Below are 18,591 nucleotides of genomic sequence, written 5' to 3' on the forward strand. Positions count from 1 at the left end.
TTAATTTTCATATATCTCCTTACTGTAAACGAGATATGTGTATTTGTAAATATAAAAATATAATTTTTGAAAATAATAAAATATTAATAATTTAAATTAAATCAAACTCTTAAAAATAGAATATTCCAAATAATAAAAAAGATAAGCAGTTTCAAATAATAGAAAAGATGAGCATTTTTAAAATAATAGAAGAAATAGGCGGTTTTAACTAACTAATTAATGAACTTGATCTAGTGGTTAGCTCACTAGTTTGCTTAAGCAAGTGTTGGGGATTCGAATTCCTCCTTATTATTATTTGAATTGATTTAGTGTAAATTCTAATAAAAAACGCCGGTGGATGGAAGTAGTACGGTTAAGATCGTCCACCTTCCATATTAATTGAAATGTGCTATTTTTAAGAGTTTGGTCTAATTTAAATTATTAATATTTTTATTATTTTTATAAAATATATTTTTATATTTATAAATACATATATCTTGTCTACATGGTAATAATTTTTTTAATTATTTATTTTAATAAATAAAATATTTATTTAATTTATTAAAATAAAAAAATCTAATAAGTTGTTTCTATAACACAGATATAATTTCACACACTCTCTTTTTTTTTGTGGGTCCAATGAATCAATAATTATGTACTCTAATTAATTCTTTTCCATCCAAGAGCCATCAACATAAATTACTAATGCATTGACACCTATCATTCTACACGTGTAGAAACAATTTTCTTTCTACACCATAGAATCCACCTTAAAATATAATACATCTGAAGTGGAGATCTAAATGAAACAAGTCAAAATTTGGTTTGTATTATGAGGTTATTATTGCACAATTTTATTTTTGATCAACTCTAATAGGGCAAATCGTTGAACTCAGATTTTGATATTCCAGTGTTATTTTACAGTGATTGTTTTGTCACTGAGTATATCATCATACTCTCAAGTTATCACGTGATTAATTGTGGTGTTATGTTGCTGTCATTGTTATCTGTGTAGTCTTGTTACAATGAGAGCATGTCATTGTAACTTCACGATTTTTACTATTTTAGATTTTTTCTAAGGTGAAAAAAATAAGGATTTGATTGATCTTGAATCACATTGTTTTTTCGAAATTTGCGATTGAAGATTCGTGAATTGACGGAGGAGATTGGTGATTGTCAAAATCACCACTCGAGAATCATTTTGAGAAATCAATGAATCTTGAGAAATATTTTCTCATCAAACTCTATTGAATGAGTTTGAAAAAAGAAACAAAAAAAGGGAAAAGAAAATGTTGAAGGAAAAATAAGGGAAAGGAAGAAAACGACGTCATTGATAACTATTGGCAATTCACAATTTTTTTATTCAATTGACAATTTGATTGTTTTTCACGTTCACAGCACTATGAAAAAAGTTTATACCCTAACCTATTCAAACTGTAATGCTAATAAAAAAAGTGAAAGTTGAGAAAGGAAGAAAAAATGAAAAATAAGAATAAGAAGGAAGAAGGAGATGAAAAAGATAAAAAGGAAGAAGATGTAAAATTTTTTTATCATTTAATTTTTTTTCTATGCTTAGAAGGCACAAATCCTTCTCCTATTCTCTTACTTTTGATTTTTTTTTTAATTTGTACTCTTTTTCTTTTTTTTAGTTTGTCAAACCATTAATATCATAATTTGAATAGTTTAGGAGATAAATTTTTTTTCAATAATTAAATAATTTAATATATTTAATTAAATAATTATATCTAATTTTTTATTTTTAAATAAATATAAAAATAAACACGCATATTTAATTATGTTCATATGAAAATAATAATTAAAAATTATTAAATAATTTAATTAATTAATATGTAAACTTTATCAAGGATATATATTGTCAAGTCTTATATTATATTTATGGATCGTTTTTACTGTGTAAATATTTTTGTTCCTACATATATATATTCCTGAAATGATGAATCTTTAAATGTTTATAAAAACATAGGTAATCAAATTAATTAAAACTTGAGAAAAATATTTTTATGGGATTTTTTTATTATAAAATAAAAAATATTAAAATTTTAATTTTTGATATCTAATTTTTTTTGTTAACATTTAGATTAAATTTGTCACATTTTCAGTAAACTTTTCTATTTGTATAGAATTGGTCGTACTCTCAACGAATTTTTTACTTCCGGCAAACCTTGAGCCGCATGTATTTATTCAAATTGGTCTAAAATTTTGTTATTATTTATTTATTAGAATGATAAAATAATATATGATAAAAAATAAAAAAATAATAATTAACGTAGAAGATAAAGTGTGTTTTCTTTGTCTTTTAAGGCTATTCGTCGTCCTCCTTAAAATTGTCATTGTGATTCTTCAAAATGTACAAATCAAAATTATCCAATTAGAAGAACCAATTTCTGTGAGTGTGTTTATACAGATTGTAACAGAAGTTGCCCCTGTAAGGTTGTAACTATCAATGGGTTGCAATATGTTAAATGAAAAACCAACGGGATAGTATTATAATATGACTATTTTTTTTATGAATTTGTGAGCTGCAGGATTTTTTTAATTATTGTCATGAATTAAGATAGAAGAATAGTTTAATATTAACTGTGAATTAATAACATACTAAGTCAAAAGAACTATGTTTTTTTCATAAATTAAAAAACGGAAAGAGTATATAAAGAGTACATAAAAATAATAAAATTGTGAAAAAATAAGAAAAGAAAAAAATATAAAATTTTTTATTAATTGTTGATTAATTGAAATTGTAAATTATAAAAGTAAAACTAAATATATATAGAGTATTGGTTTATGAAAAATAAAAATAAATAAAGATAAGATAAGAATAAATAAAAATAAAAATAAAATAATAATAAAGATTAAAATTATAACTAAATTTATATATTTGTGAGATTTTTTTATAGTAGTCATGTACTAAAATAAAATAGTAATTTAATATGAATCCTTAATTAAGTACGGAAAACGACCATGGTACCCTTTAATACATGAATTGACTTCTTTAAGTCAATAACTTAAAGATCGATGATTCTTAAGGTAAGGTTCTGTCTTCTTTCTAACACATTAAAATTATAAATAAAAAATAAAGATATTTTAAAATGTAGTCATATTATATATACTTAGTGCCTGTTAAGCCACTTTTTTTTATTATTTTATAAGAAATTAATTTTTTTGTATTATTTATTCTTTAAAATTATTAGATAAATAATTTATTATTTTAATATTAATGTAATCTTATTTATATCATATTTTTTTACTTTAAAATTACTATATATTTTTAAAATGTTAAATTATAAAAGCACATAATAAAGAAGTATAAATATTATCAGAAAAATATAGTTAAAACAATAATAATAATAATATCCTAATTCAAAAAAATATATAAACCAAAATATTTATTAGTTATTTACAAAAGATAATTTTACTTAAATGTCATAAATATTTATATTTATCTTTATCTTTTTTAAGTGGTAGGACAAAATATGGATCTAAATCGAAAGATGTCTTCATTTCCCTGTAAATAGTGAAAAATAGAAAATTTAAAATATGGAAAAGCAAGAAATCCGGTAAGTCATTGATTAGCTCTATTTTTGGGTTGCTGTTCTTATTGATTCATTTTCTGGTTTCTTTGGCTTCCATTTCCGCATTGTCGACACTACTAAAAAATCAAAATGAAAACGAACGAATGAATGAATTGATTCTGCTGGATTTGTTTTTTATTAAAAACTTTTTACATGCAGAGCATGAGTCTAACACGAGTCGGTTAAATAACTGTACATTCTCAAATGAATGAATGCTAGTCAAACATCGTCAAACAAAAATGAGTGGTTAGGCATACCAACGGTCTCGGAGCTGATGATGACTTTTGAGTTGTGAGTGAATCTGTTAGAGTTAGACTGTTTACTGTGAAATCTTGGGCGGTGGCGTGGTGGTTGTTTGGGTGTCGAGAAGGCCAGTCGCAGAAGTGGTTAAGGGACTGGCCACTTGTGTGTGTCTGTGTGAGAGACCGAGAGGAAAAGGGGCACAAATTCATGCCTTTCTCCTCACAACAGTGCCACTTGTACCAATATGCCTCTTCCTGTACATATTCCTTCCCTCTGACATTACTTTCACTTTGAACCCATCTAGTACTCTAGTAGCACCTTTTTCTCTTCTTTTTCTTTCGGCCGCTTAACAACTTTTTCTTCTATTTCTATGAAAAAAATTATAATATAAAAAAAAACAAAAATATAAAAATATTAATAGTCTTAAATTTTATATTATAAATTATTTTTCTTATTTTAATTATATAAGTTTATTTTTTAAATTTTTTATATTTTAGAATTATTATTATTATTAAAAATTTAAGAATATATATTTAATTGAAGTAAATGATATATGTTATAGAATTTTTAGGACAATTTATCTAAATGAAATGGATGGAAGGAATGTTTACGCAAATACAATAATTGAGAATCATTTATTTTTATGTTATGTTACTGTTTTATATAATCCGTAGTAATATACTACGTTTTAGTAAAATATACATAAACCGTGATAACCACGGTTTATGAAGAGTACGTAATTACATGATTGTTTACATTTTCATCAAAATTAAATTAATATAAAATATACATTAAAAATAAATTAAATAATACATATATTTATACACATACCACTTTTATCAGAATAATAATTAATATACAAAGGTTACTTATAAAACTCAATTTTTTAATTATATTTTTTACTAGAATATCAATATTTAGTTTTTAATTGTTATAAAAGAGATTTGAGTACCAATTAGCATTGCCTGCATCAATTTTTGGCGAACAGCCGCCTCCACCACCACAGAACATTGTTTTTTCTTTTAAAAAATATTAGTAACTGTTTGATAAATTAAAAAGTTGATATATACCCCTATATTATTTGTGATTTTGGATATTAAAGGTTAGGAGTACTTTTAATTAATATATATAATCATCACAAAGAAAAGAAAAACCAACTTTTGAAAAGCAACAACAGTACAATACCAAATTCATTGGGTGGAGGTATTATTGATTCATTGTGATATCATTGGGAGTTAGACACGTAAAATTTATACATTTTAAATTTTAAAATGGAGTTTCCATCAAATAAATTATAAAATCAATTCACTGTAACCATTCTTTCTTAGAAAATAATTTACAATTCAAGTGTGAGGTCATGGAAATATTTTCCAATCTAGTCCACTATTAATAACAAGAACAATCATGCACATATAAAGGAATGTTTTTTGTGGGATGATGTAATATTTTTTTGAATTTTAGTAAAATAAAGAAAAATAATTTGATTTCAGGAGAGCCACCTGGGTTGTTTGGGTCCCTATCCAATGGCATAGTGAATGCGCACAATGAAAGCACGATTTGATATTTTGTATAATGAAAGTAACCACAACCATCGAATAAGGATAAAATAGAATAAACAATGTGGGCAAAGTGGAAACAAAGCTATTTGCGGGGTTTTCGTTTTCCACTTGTTTTCTCATCATTTGGGTGCTGCATTGCATTTGATCTCAATTACTGTTCAAAGTTCAAACTATAGTTATCCATTGCCAAATTAGGGTTCACAACATCGTTCATAAATGATACATGTGTTTGTGTCTGTTTTTTTAATTTTGGGTAAAGTTTTATAGTAATTCAGTTGAGGAGTTATGATGATGATCGTCTTCAGCGTAAATAAAGGGGGTATATTACAATTTACAAGTTTTAAATCGCTCAAGAATAAAATTTTTAAGAGATTGAAATTAAACTTTGACCGAGTATTGTATTTAAACTAAAATTTTAATCTGAAAATATAAAATTCTAGTGCTTTCAGTATTTAAAAAAATAAGATATATGGAATTAAAATTTTTAAAATTGAAAACTAAAATTTTAATAATATTTCTTTTAAAAAATAATTATTCTCTACATACATGTCATTTTTTGATACAAGTTATTTATATTTCCGCACGTACGTTTTGTACTGTTATTCTACATTCTTCTTTTTAGTTATTTTTTTTTTCATTATCATCGTTACCAACATCACCTCCTTCTCTATCTCTTCTTTATACTTCTTTTTTAATTGGAATTTCTTCTTCTTCTTTCTTCTCCTCCTTCTCCTCCATCATCATTTATCTTGTTGTTGAAAATAATGAATAATTCAAGTTCAGGTTATCAATTGAATCAGAACAAAATTAATTATTGTTTTTAATCTAATCAAGTGGCTGGGGTGTGGTTCGATTCTAGTTGATTTTTTTGTTAGTAGTTTATGATTCTATAGGTGAATAATGTTTTATTGTTGATGATTTGAATTGAATGTAATGTAAAAGTTTTGTATTAAAGAAAATATTTTTCTGTATCTGTAGCAAATTTGGGTGCAACATGAAGATATTTGGATGTAAGACGAAAATATTTGAGTGTATGGTTTAAGAATTTTTGGTGTATATGTGCTGATAAGTTCTGCTTTATTCAAAACTTTTCTTCTTCTTCCTCCTCCTCATCTGCTGCTTTTTCTTCTTTTTCATCATCATCGTCATCTTTTTTTTTCTTATTCATCTTTTTTTTATTTTATTTTCTCAAGTTTCTTCTTGTTTTACTCTTTTAACAAGAACAAAAACAAAACAAATCAAATAAAGAAAAAGAAGAAACACATAATGCTGTATAATTATTTGGAAGAGGATGAACTTACATTCATTCAACTAAAAGAAAGAAAAAAAGAAGAAAAAAAGAAGAAAAAAATACAGCATTAGAGGAAATATTTTTCTGTATTTGCAGCAAATTTGGGTGTAACACAAAGATATTCGAATGTATTGTTTAAGAATTTTCGGTGTATATGTGATGATAAGTTCTGCATAATTCAAAACTCTTCATCTTCCTCATCTTCTGCTGCTTCTTCTTCTTCATCTTCTTATTTCATATTCTCATAATTCTTATTGGGAGAAAAAAATCAACAAAGAAGAAAAAAATACATAATGTTGCAAAATCAATAGAAAGAGGATGAGGGAAAAAAATGCAGCAACAACAACAGTAATAAAAAAATGACGATGAAGATGAAACACGCGAAGAAAAAGGAGGAGAAACGCAAAGAAGAAGGAGAAGAAGAAATAAGAGGAGGAGGAGGAGGAGGAACGCGGGATAGAAAGAGGAACAACATGATTTCACGCGCGCATTATATAAGTGACTTGTATGACTTGTAAGCCAAAAAGACTTGTATGTGTAACAGTACTTTTTAAAAAATATACAATTAAAAAAATGTGAAAATTCAAGTGCAGTTAACTTCATATAAAATTGATAACTGAGATTTATTAGATAATAATTTAATTAAATATATTGAATCATTTAACGATTTACACCTATCAACTTTAATAATGATAATAATGATATAGTTCTTTTTTTTAATTAATAAAATATTTAAATAATTTTATTTATTTCAGTTTCTATATTTATTTTAAATCAAATAATTAAGATACTAAGATATAATTTAGTTTTTGTACATTTTATAATAAATATAATACTTAGACTTAATTTAATTTTTATCTCTCAATCTCTATTTTTCGGTCTTTATCTTTTAATTACAGTCTCTTTTCTAAACATAAACTAAATTATTTATAAATGAGTTATTCCTCATGAATAATCTTAATTCTAGGGAAAAATCTCTAAATAATTTGATTATCTATAGTGGGCAAAATAATGAATTTTTTGTTACAAATGATTTAATGATAATTATTGATTATTTGACGTGGTTTTGTTATTTTTACTCTTAGAAGATTTTCTCTGGAACTCTCATATATCAATCAAATACGGCTAACAAATATTTCATCAGAATTGGTTTAATTATATGATTCCTGCAGCAATATCAAATTCCATATTGAATCCAAAGTTAGGATGAACTTGAAAATGATGTTTCAATTATTCCTAAGAGTGACCACCACTTTAACCTTATTATATAATGACATAATGTCATGTTAGATGCTCCTTTTTTTTGGCTAGCAGGTACTTGCTTCAATCTCAATCTTGCTCAAAGCCAAAAATGCTTCATGTCTCATCAAAGTAACTACTATATATGACAATATATTAGTGACATCAACAAACTAATTATAAAGGCATATTTATTAGTTTGTTTTATTTTAGTTTTTATTTATAATTTTGTAAATAAAATATAAAAAATAATAACAATCTAATGATACTAATATATATATGAACTCCATGTGTTTATATATTCTTAGTTATAAAATATTTTCAATGAATTGAATAATATAGTGTCATGTAAAAATATATAGGATTCATGTGAATCTGGATACATATATATAATATTATTTTCATCACAAAAAAAAAACCCCACTTTATATATAATATTCTCATACCAAACTAACAGATCATTAAAATCTTATATATAGTGATGGTAGCAATTGGATCTTTGGTGTGGTTCCTTAATTAACTACTTGATCTATCTCCCTTAGACTCCTTCAATTTCATTTCCTTATCTCTATGGAATATAATCTTTCTTAAATTCATCATGCATGATTTCAATTGAATTGTGTCTTTTCAGCATATTGGCACCTAGTCCTTTTTCATTTAACATATATATACAAAAAATTAATCTATACATATGTTCATGCAAGCTCTATAGTCTATATATATATATATATATATATATGGGTGTTTTTTTTGTGGAATTCAGATGCAGTCGATTTTACGTGAAGTTGATATCTAAAAGCCGTTAGATGATTTGACTAATTTGACTCAATTTTCATCTAACGGCTCTCAGATATTAACTTCACGTAAATTAAAGTCGACTTCACCTGAGTTTTTATCTTTTTTTTCTTTTCATAATAGGATTGCAAAGCTAGCTAATTATTCTTTATCTCAATTGTGACGCAATTGATTCTATATTTTGTCTTCCTTTTCATCGTTTAATTAGTTTCCTTCATTTGGCGAAGATAGAGTTGGAAATTAAGAGTTTCGGATCAAAATAGGAAAACCTTTTGCCTTTAATAGGCATCATTTTAATTTCTTGATTCTTCATTATTTATTTATTTATTTATTTATTTTATTTTCCCCCAGCTTTGTTACGTCAAAATATATTATATTCTGTACCCATTAATTCCCCTAGCTAAAAGAGTTGAAATTCTCTCTAACTAACATTGATTCTTCTAATTTCTCATAGGGTTGCTTTTAATCTTTTATAGTCCTAGCTACTAGATCATCACTAGTAAACTATAATTAAGATTCTTTATATCTAATTTTGATTTGTACTCGACCAATTAATTAATTATTATATATGTTTAATCCTAAGCCAAATTGGATAAAGGATCTCAATTATATCTATATTCTTCTACTAGCTTTTTTTTTTCTTTCTTAAGATTATGCTCTTAATCATGCATCAGCCACTAACCCATTTATTATTTATTAATAATAACTAACAAGGAACAAAAAGCCTCGTATATATAGTTATTATATATTTATATATATCCGAAAGAAAAAGAAATTAAACATTATTCCACAACTATACCAAGCTCAAAGCTAAGAAATATAGTGCAAATCAAATTTTCAACGTCTAAACACCTAAATATATAATTTAATATGGGTTATTAGTTCCTATAATTAACTATGAATATTTTTTCTATAAATTATTTATTTTTTATTTTTAGCCCATATATATATATAAAATAATATTTATATGAATTTTCCTTTTATCTTTATTATTATTCAAGATTAAATATAACTAATGATAAGAATTAAAACCTAATAATTAATAAGAAAAAGATGACCCAAAAACGAAATAAAAAATTTAGCTAGAGCGGCTAAAATTAAAATGATTTATACATTTATAACAACTAAAACCATATTGTAACCGTAAATAAATTATGATGATAATACTTTTGAAAATTTCACGTTGAATTGATTTTATAATTTGACAAAAGCTATTGTTTTTAATTAGTGGCTCTATCGTCATTGTTCTTTCTATTCATTCTCTCAATTATGAACAAATTAAAAAGGATAGTGATTTATAGAATGCCTGAAATTCAATTTGGAGCATAAGAAATGGTTCATGACCTCATTGAATCACCATCTATAGTACTAATAATTATTTATAATAATGTATAGATATTTATAACTGCGTGTATATATATATTCGGCGGCATCAATTAAAAGTGGATAGAGCACTAATATATAATAGTTGAGTAATATATTTATATTTTGTTTTAACAATGAGTTAGCGTACAAAGTAATCTATTTATTATAATTTCTGAGAGATTAGATTTATTTGGTGTTGGAATCTTATTATGTCGTTGCAAATGAAGAAAATGAAAGAGAAATAGATATAGATAGAGTTAAGTACATTTGGGTGGATTTCTGAGGTAAAGTTTCACTAATATAAATTATCATATATATTCCTCTTTGTACCCAAAATATAATGGTATTCTTGGACATATATGCTTCTCCCATTATATATAGATATAAGGAAGCTATATAGCACTTCAAGTACAACTTCAGCTTTAATTAAGTTGTGCAATTATTTATCTATTTTAAACAATTAATTTGAATAATAATAATAATAATAATAGAAAAAGCTCATCAAGTAACTAAGTCAACCCTAACTCGGCATAAATCTTCATTATTTTAGATAATAAGATTGTTGCGCTCAATTTTTAGTAAAAATCATTAAAGTAGAACCTTTTCCCAAAAATTAAAGAAAACTAAATGAAATCATATTACCTCAACTACGGGAAAAAAAATTGAATATAAGCTAGAATTATTTACAAAGGCGAAAACCTCAAGGAGTGAATGAAGAAATTTAAACCAAATAAGATGAAATTGGTTGGGGTTGTTATTTAATTAAATATTTAAATTTTAATACGTGATATTATTTAAATTTGTATTATTGCGAATACGATATTATAAAAAAAAATAGGTCAATTAGAATAACAAATTACTTTTATAAATCAAAACCATCCATATAAAAGGTAATAAATTATAGCACTATCAAACATCGAAGAGATTAGGGATTTATTTATGTTAACAATAAAACTATTAAGCCATATATCAGCTCCCAAAATTGAGAATGAGAGAAAGTTTATGTTGCGGCCCGGCCCAAAGACCCGACGGGTCGACCCTGGCCCGAGCTCCGCCCGACCTGACTCCTCGCCCTTCAAACAACCCGGACACGTGTTCTGTACGACCCACACGTGGCTACAGCACAATGTCCTTGGGAATATGGGCATGTCCTCACAAGGGGCCCACTACTGACATGTATATAAGGGGAAGATTGGCTCTTCCCCCGAGGTACGTCACATTTTCCACATAACTTTTCCCACCTGCACACTAGCTGACTTGAGCGTCGGAGTGTCTTTGCAGGTGGCACCCCCCCTCATCATCTCTCCAAGACAAGAGCTCGGCTACTCGGCAACCCGCAAACAGTACGACCAAAGCTAAGGCGTCCTCACTCCCACACCTGCTTACCCGATCTGTCCGGAACCCGACAACCGAACATTGGCGCCGTCTGTGGGGATTCGTCTAAATGGAAGTCGTACTGGGTCCCGGCGACCAAGCTCGGGCAGCCGGAGCGGAGGGGGCAGCCTCCGTCGCCTCGCAAGGGGGGCGGCGGAGGTCCCCCCATCGACACACGAGGACACGACCATTCGGAGGAACGGGCGGCGATAGCGCCATAATAATGCAAGAGCTACGCCACAGAGTTCAGAATCTAGAACGGCAGCTTGCCGACCGGGAGCGGGATGGACGGTCTACCGATCCGAGCTATACCCCGTCTCCCGGGAGCGAGGAGGAAGACTCTCACCGAAGCCGCCCGCGGCGCACATCCGCATCCCGGACGGAAGCGGAGAGCTCGCGGGAGGAGTCACCCATAATGAGGAGACGAAATGACACGATCATCTACTCCCGCGGCGGACCAACCCGTCGAGCGACAAGAGGTCGCGAAGACGGAAGAACACGACAACCTGTGATAATGGGCGTCACCCCGTTCCACCGATCTATCCTCGAGGTCCGGTTGCCGAAACACTTCGACAAACCAACGGACATGAGGTACGACGGAACTCAAGACCCTCTAGAACACCTCACGGCCTTTGAGGCCAGGATGAATCTGGAAGGAGTTGGAGACGAAGTAAGATGCCGCGCTTTCCCGGTAACCCTAGCAGGGCCAGCGATCAGATGGTTTAACGGCCTCCCACAAGGTTCCATATACAGTTTCTCAAACATCAGCCGTGCATTCCTGGCCCAATTTACAACGCGGATCGCGAAGGCCAAGCACCCCATCAACCTTCTAGGGGTAACCCAGAGACAAGGAGAACCGACGAGGAGGTACTTAGATCGGTTCAACGACGAATGCTTGGAAATCGACGGCTTAACTGACTCGGTGGCCAGTCTTTGCCTAACAAACGGCCTCCTCAACGAGAACTTCCGAAAACACCTTACCACGAAACCGGTTTGGACGATGCATGAGATCCAGACGGTAGCCAAGGAGTATATAAACGACGAGGAAGTCAGCCGAGTCGTGGCCGCCAATAAACGGCAGTCCGGTTACACCCAAGCTCGGCAACCAGGTGACGGAGAGAGAGCAAAAGAGAAAGTCAGAGAGGAAGCACCGAACAAGGCACCTAGACCGTTCCCTCGGGTCGGGAAGTTCACTAACTACACTCCACTCACTCTCCCCATCGTGGAAGTCTATCAGCAAATAGCTGAGAAGGGAATCCTGCCGAAACCCCGACCACTTAAGGACCGTACGGGAGGAAATAAAAACCTCTATTGCGATTATCATAAGGGTTATGGCCACCAAACACAGGACTGTTTTGACCTGAAGGATGCACTGGAACAAGTGATAAGGGAAGGAAAGCTTGCCGCGTTCTCCCACCTCATCAGGGAGCCGAGAAGACGTTATCGCGATCAAGATGAAGAAGGCAAAACCCGGTCGGCCAAACGGCGACAAGAACCCGATGACAAAGACCACGGCCTCACTGTGATAAACGTGGTAACGGCCAAAAACGCTGCGCCGAGATCCCGGTCAGCGCATAGGAAAGACGCTAAGGTTCTGGCGGTCTCATCCCCGTCGGTGCGAAACTCAAGGAAGCCTCCCCCCATCTCTTTCGGCCCGGAAGACCAATGGTTCAACGACGCCCCAGAAAACCCCCCATGGTCATTACGGCCAGAGTGGGAACCGGTCTCGTCAAACGGATCCTTGTCGACACAGGAGCTGATTCAAATATCATGTTCCGCAACGTGTTCGACGCACTAGGGCTGAAGGATGCCGACCTGACGACTCACCAGCACGGGGTTATCGGGTTGGGCGACCACTTCATCAAACCGGACGGAGTAATTGCCCTACCAATCTCGGTGGGGCAAGCCCAAGGCCGAAGATCGGCAATGGCCGAGTTCGTAATCCTCCGAGATTCCACTGCCTACAACATCATCTTGGGAAGAAAAACAATCAATGATTTCGAAGCCATAATCAACACAAAGCTGCTAGTCATCAAGTTCGTTACCGATGACGGATCCATAGAGACCGTAAGGGGGGACCTCGAGACGGCGGTCGCTTGTGACAACGCCAGCCTCTCCCTTAGAAAGAAATCCAAGGAAGCATCCGGTGTGTTCCTAGCCGACCTCGATGCCAGGGTAGATGACAAGCCAAGGCCAGAACCGGAAGGGGATCTAGAGAAGTTCAGAATCGGTGATGACGTGGAAAAGTTCACATTCGTTAACAAGAACCTCCCACATGAGTTGAAGGAGCCATTGATCGAAATGATAAGAGCCAACAAGGACTTGTTCGCCTAGACTCCAGCCGACATGCCGGGCATAGACCCAAAAATCATCTCACACCATCTAGCCGTCAAGGCGGAAGCACGCCCAGTGGCCCAACGGAGGAGAAAGATGTCGGCAGAAAGAGCAGAGGAGGTAGCCAGGCAGACGGCCAGCCTCCTAGAAGCAGGCTTCATACGGGAAGTGGACTACACGACATGGCTCTCGAATGTGGTATTGGTGAGAAAACACAACGGCAAGTGGAGAATGTGCGTGGACTATTCTGACCTTAACAAAGCATGCCCCAAGGATTGCTTCCCCCTCCCCAACATAGATGCACTCGTCGATGCCGCGGCGGGATATCGGTACCTAAGTTTCATGGACGCCTACTCCGGTTACAACCAGATACCGATGCGCCGTCCCGACGAAGACAAGACGGCGTTCATAACGCCGGGAGGAACTTTCTGTTACAAGGTAATGCCGTTTGGCTTGAAGAATGCGGGGGCAACTTATCAAAGGCTGATGAACAAGATATTCCACGACCTCATAGGGAAAACAGTTGAAGTCTACGTGGACGACATCTTGGCAAAAACAACACGACCTGACGACCTCTTGAACGACCTGGCGAGTGTATTCGCGTCCCTCCGACAACACGGTATGAGGCTGAATCCCCTCAAGTGCGCCTTCGCCATGGAAGCCGGTAAGTTCTTGGGATTTATGATAACTCAGAGAGGGGTAGAAGCTAACCCTGAGAAATGCCAGGCAATACTTCAGATGAAGAGCCCAGGTTGCATCAAGGACGTCCAGAGGTTGGCAGGGCGGTTGACCTCATTATCCCGGTTTCTCGGGGCTTCGGCAACAAAGGCCCTGCCATTCTTCAACCTCATGAAGAAAGGGATGGCGTTCGAGTGGACGCCCGCATGTGAAGAAGCCTTTCGGCACTTCAAGGAAATCCTGGCGGCACCGCCCGTCCTCGGGAAGCCAAAGGACGGAGAACCACTGTACCTGTACCTCGCCATAACAAGTGAAGCCCTGGCCGCAGTTCTAGTACGGGAGGACGGAAAAGCTCAACAACCAGTCTATTTCATAAGCAGGGCCTTACAAGGGGCAGAGTTAAGGTATAGCAAGTTGGAAAAGCTAGCCTTAGCACTTCTAACTTCCTCACGAAGGTTAAAACAATACTTCCAAAGCCACCAAGTTGTCGTCAGAACGGACCAAGGAATCCGGCAAGTACTCCAAAAACCCGACCTGGCGGGAAGAATGATGACTTGGTCCATCGAACTCTCCCAGTATGACATACGGTACGAACCCCGGCAAGCCATCAAGGCACAGGCGATGGCAGATTTTCTAGTAGAAGTAACGGGAGATCCAAGCGAAGAAGTGAGTACACGGTGGAAGCTCCATGTGGACGGAGCCTCCAACCAGACCTTCGGAGGTGCCGGGATCATCCTGGAAAGCCCGGTTGGAGTTGTATACGAACAGTCGGTCAGATTCGAGTTTCCCATCTCGAACAATCAGGCAGAATATGAAGCCCTTATAGGAGGCTTAACCCTAGCAGCAGAAGTCGGCGCAAGAAAACTAGAAATATGCAGTGATTCCCAAGTCGTCACCTCCCAAGTAAACGGCAGCTACCAAGCCAAAGACCCCTTGCTACAGAAGTACTTGGAAAAGGTCAGAAGCTTGAGCCAAAAGTTCGAAGAGGTCACGGTCCACCACGTCCCTAGAGAGAGGAACACACGGGCAGACCTCCTATCAAAGTTAGCTAGCACAAAGCCGGGAGAAGGGAACCGGTCTCTCATCCAAGGCATGACGAGAGAACCAGCAATCACACTACACGTGACAAGCCTAGGTTCTTCATGGCTAGACCCCATCACCGACTTCCTAGAACACGGCAAACTCCCCAGTGATGAAAAGGACGCGGCAAAATTGAGAAGGGAAGCGGCCAAATACGCCGTCATCCAAGGACAATTGTTCAGGAAAGGGCTCAACCAACCCCTACTGAAGTGCCTACACCCCGATCAGACGGACTACGTCCTAAGGGAAGTCCATGAGGGCTGCTGTGGGCACCACATCGGAGGCAAGGCCCTAGCGAGGAAACTAATCCGAGCCGGATACTATTGGCCGTCGATGATGGCAGACTCCAAAGAGTTCGTCAAAAAATGCGTAAAGTGCCAACAGAACGCCAACTTTGCAAGGGCACCGGCCTCCGAGTTAAGCTTGCTGATGACTTCTCGACCATTCTCTCAATGGGGAGTCGACCTCTTAGGGCCTTTCCCAGTCGGCCCGGGGCAAGTCAAATACCTCATTATTGCAATTGACTACTACACCAAATGGATAGAAGCCGAACCGCTAGCCAGCATATCCTCGTCTAATTGCAGGAAGTTCATGTGGAGGCAGGTGATAACTCGATTCGGGATACCGGAAGTCGTCATCTCGGACAACGGCACGCAATTTACTGACAGGAAGTTCACGGAATTCCTCAACGGCCTGGGCATAAAGCAAAGGTTCTCCTCGGTAGAACACCCTCAGACGAACGGACAAGTGGAGTCCGCCAACAAGGTTATCCTTTCAGGACTAAAAAAGAGGTTGGACAACAAAAAGGGTGCTTGGGCCGACGAGCTAGCATCGGTCCTCTGGTCTTACCGAACAACCGAGCAGTCCTCCACCAAGAAAACTCCTTTCCGACTAACGTACGGGGTGGATGCAGTAATACCCGTAGAGATCGGTGAACCGAGTCCGCGGTTGCTTTTGAAAGGAGTGGAGGAAACCGTGGAAAAGGACCTGATAGATGAAGCTCGGGCAACGGCCCATTTGACAGAAACGGCGCTAAAACAAAGAATGGCTCTGCGCTACAACACCAAAGTGCTCAAGAGGGAATTCGAGCCAAACGACCTCGTCTTGAGGCGAAATGATATCGGCCTGCCGACCCCCGGAGAGGGCAAGCTAGCGGCAAACTGGGAAGGCCCCTACAGAGTCAAAAAGGTGATGGGAAAATGAGCTTTTAAGTTAGAAAAGCTTGATGGCAAGGAGGTCCCGAGGACATGGAACGCGGACAACCTTAGAAGATTCTACTCCTAGAGGACGGAACGACATGCCGGCTAATCTAGCTAAATAGTTAATTTGTCATTTGAACTTTATAGTAGCTTTCAAGTCCTTTATGTGGTTACCGAATAAGATATACTTGTGCAAATTCTCCACCCTATTTTATCTCCACTTTTCAGATAAACCATCTCGTCATGACTAACGACGACGTACGACCCGGGACTGATCACCCCGGGAGATCATCAACTACCGTTGTAACCAATAACTACACGAAAGGCCACGGGCCCCCGGTATAAACGACTACAAACCAAAAACGGTTAATAGGAACAATAACACGATCCGACGAATAAACGACAACTATAAACCAAAACGGTTAGAAACGATAACGCGATCAGACGAATAAGAAAAGGCTTATCGCGATAACACGAGCAAGCGACCAAAAAAAAGTCATTGTTCACAAGCCAAAATAAAAACGGCAAAGATCAAATTGTTCACAAGCCAAAACGGCTAAAATCAAGATTACTTACAAGCCAAAACAAGACGGCTAAACAAGAACTTTAAAACGAAGGATTCATTTCTTGGGAACATCGACAACTTGGCCATCCTTAATGACTTTGCGAACGCCGATTGCCGATGTGTCGAACTCGGGAGCAATGACTTTGACCTGAGCCTTAAGAGCCTCTTCGGTCGCCAGAATCGCACCCTTCCCCTGCCTGACGACGTCTTTATACTTCGCCTTCCATGTTGTCAGCTCGGCCTCCGCGGCCTGCTTCTCTTTCTCGACCTCGGCCACACGCTTCTGCGCCGCGCCGACCTGCTTCTCCAAAGCCATTTCGCGCTCGACCAAACGTTCAACCGTCGCGTCCGACTCTTTCTGTTTTTTCTCAGCAGTTGTGGCCTTCTGTTCGGCGGCAGTAGCTTTCTGCTCGGCAGCGGTGGCTTTCTTCTCGGCGGCGTCCAGTTTTTCCGAAGACTGAGTCAATTGCTCCCGAAGGGTCTCAACTTCACTTTTTAGCTCGTTATTAGCCTTCCCGGCAGAATCCAACCTCCTGCGGAGGGACTCCATCCCGGACAGTTCGAACTCGGCCTTCCGAGCTATGACTGCGCCGCGAAGGAGAGTGCGATACATCCACCTCGCCTGCCCGGCAAGGGATGATTCATGGAAATACTCCTCAGTACCGGGGATCAGCTGCGAGTCTATGAAATTTCCGGCGTCAAAATTCCTTTTCATGACAGTAAGAACACCCTCGGGGCTAGACGACGCCGTGGAGGCCTTCCTTTTTCTCTTCAACTTGGGGACCTCTTCCACCTTTTCATCATCATCCGGATTAGGCACGGAACCCCCAGTTCCAATCACCTCGCGGAAAGGGGAGGCAAGGACTGCTTTGCCGCCTTCAACAGCAGCACCCTGAGCCGAGGTGCCATTCTCGTCGGTAGCGGCCTTCTGCTCGGGAGCACCCTTGTCCTCCGGAGGAGCAGCAGGCCCCTCAGGGGCGGGTTGCTCGTCACCCTCCTCGTCATCACCGTCGCCTAGAAAGGTTTGAAACAAGTCGGGAAGACCTGTCACCGACGCAGACATATCCACTGCAGGAAAGCAAAGAAGGTCGGTTAATCGCCACATAATATCAATAAAAGGAAAAAAGGTAAGGGGTAAAGTAAAAAGCTTCTCACAAATATAATTACGACCGGACTCCCGGTCACCCATGAGGAGGTGGGGATTTACTTGGTTCTTCCCAAAAACTGCCATCAACACCTCGGCAATCTGCTTATCCACTGCCGACATACCCCTATAGGTTACCTTAATAAAAGTATTGGA

General features: G+C 36.2%; 1 protein-coding gene across 1 annotated transcript; it reads left to right on the plus strand.

Moving 5' to 3' along the window:
- Nucleotides 1–14,390: 14,390 nt before the first annotated feature.
- LOC130934856 (uncharacterized) lies at nucleotides 14,391–16,730 on the plus strand. The gene is made up of 3 exons (XM_057864381.1): nucleotides 14,391–14,963; nucleotides 15,066–16,247; nucleotides 16,335–16,730. The coding sequence occupies exons 1-3, from the start codon at nucleotides 14,391–14,393 to the stop codon at nucleotides 16,728–16,730; spliced, it is 2,151 nt and encodes a 716-aa protein (XP_057720364.1).
- The last annotated feature ends 1,861 nt before the right edge of the window (nucleotides 16,731–18,591 follow it).

The sequence above is a fragment of the Arachis stenosperma genome, chromosome 6 (assembly GCF_014773155.1).
Source record: "Arachis stenosperma cultivar V10309 chromosome 6, arast.V10309.gnm1.PFL2, whole genome shotgun sequence".
NCBI classification, from domain to species: Eukaryota; Viridiplantae; Streptophyta; class Magnoliopsida; order Fabales; family Fabaceae; genus Arachis; species Arachis stenosperma.

Excerpts from the sequence above, each read along its gene's own strand:
- LOC130934856 (XM_057864381.1), top strand. The coding sequence starts at position 14,391 with ATGAGGCTGAATCCCCTCAAGTGCGCCTTCGCCATGGAAGCCGGTAAG. Across the intron at positions 14,964-15,065 it reads CGGACCAAGGAATCCGGCAA|GCGATGGCAGATTTTCTAGT; the intron begins GTACTCCAAAAA and ends ATCAAGGCACAG. Across the intron at positions 16,248-16,334 it reads TAAAGCAAAGGTTCTCCTCG|GGTGCTTGGGCCGACGAGCT; the intron begins GTAGAACACCCT and ends GACAACAAAAAG.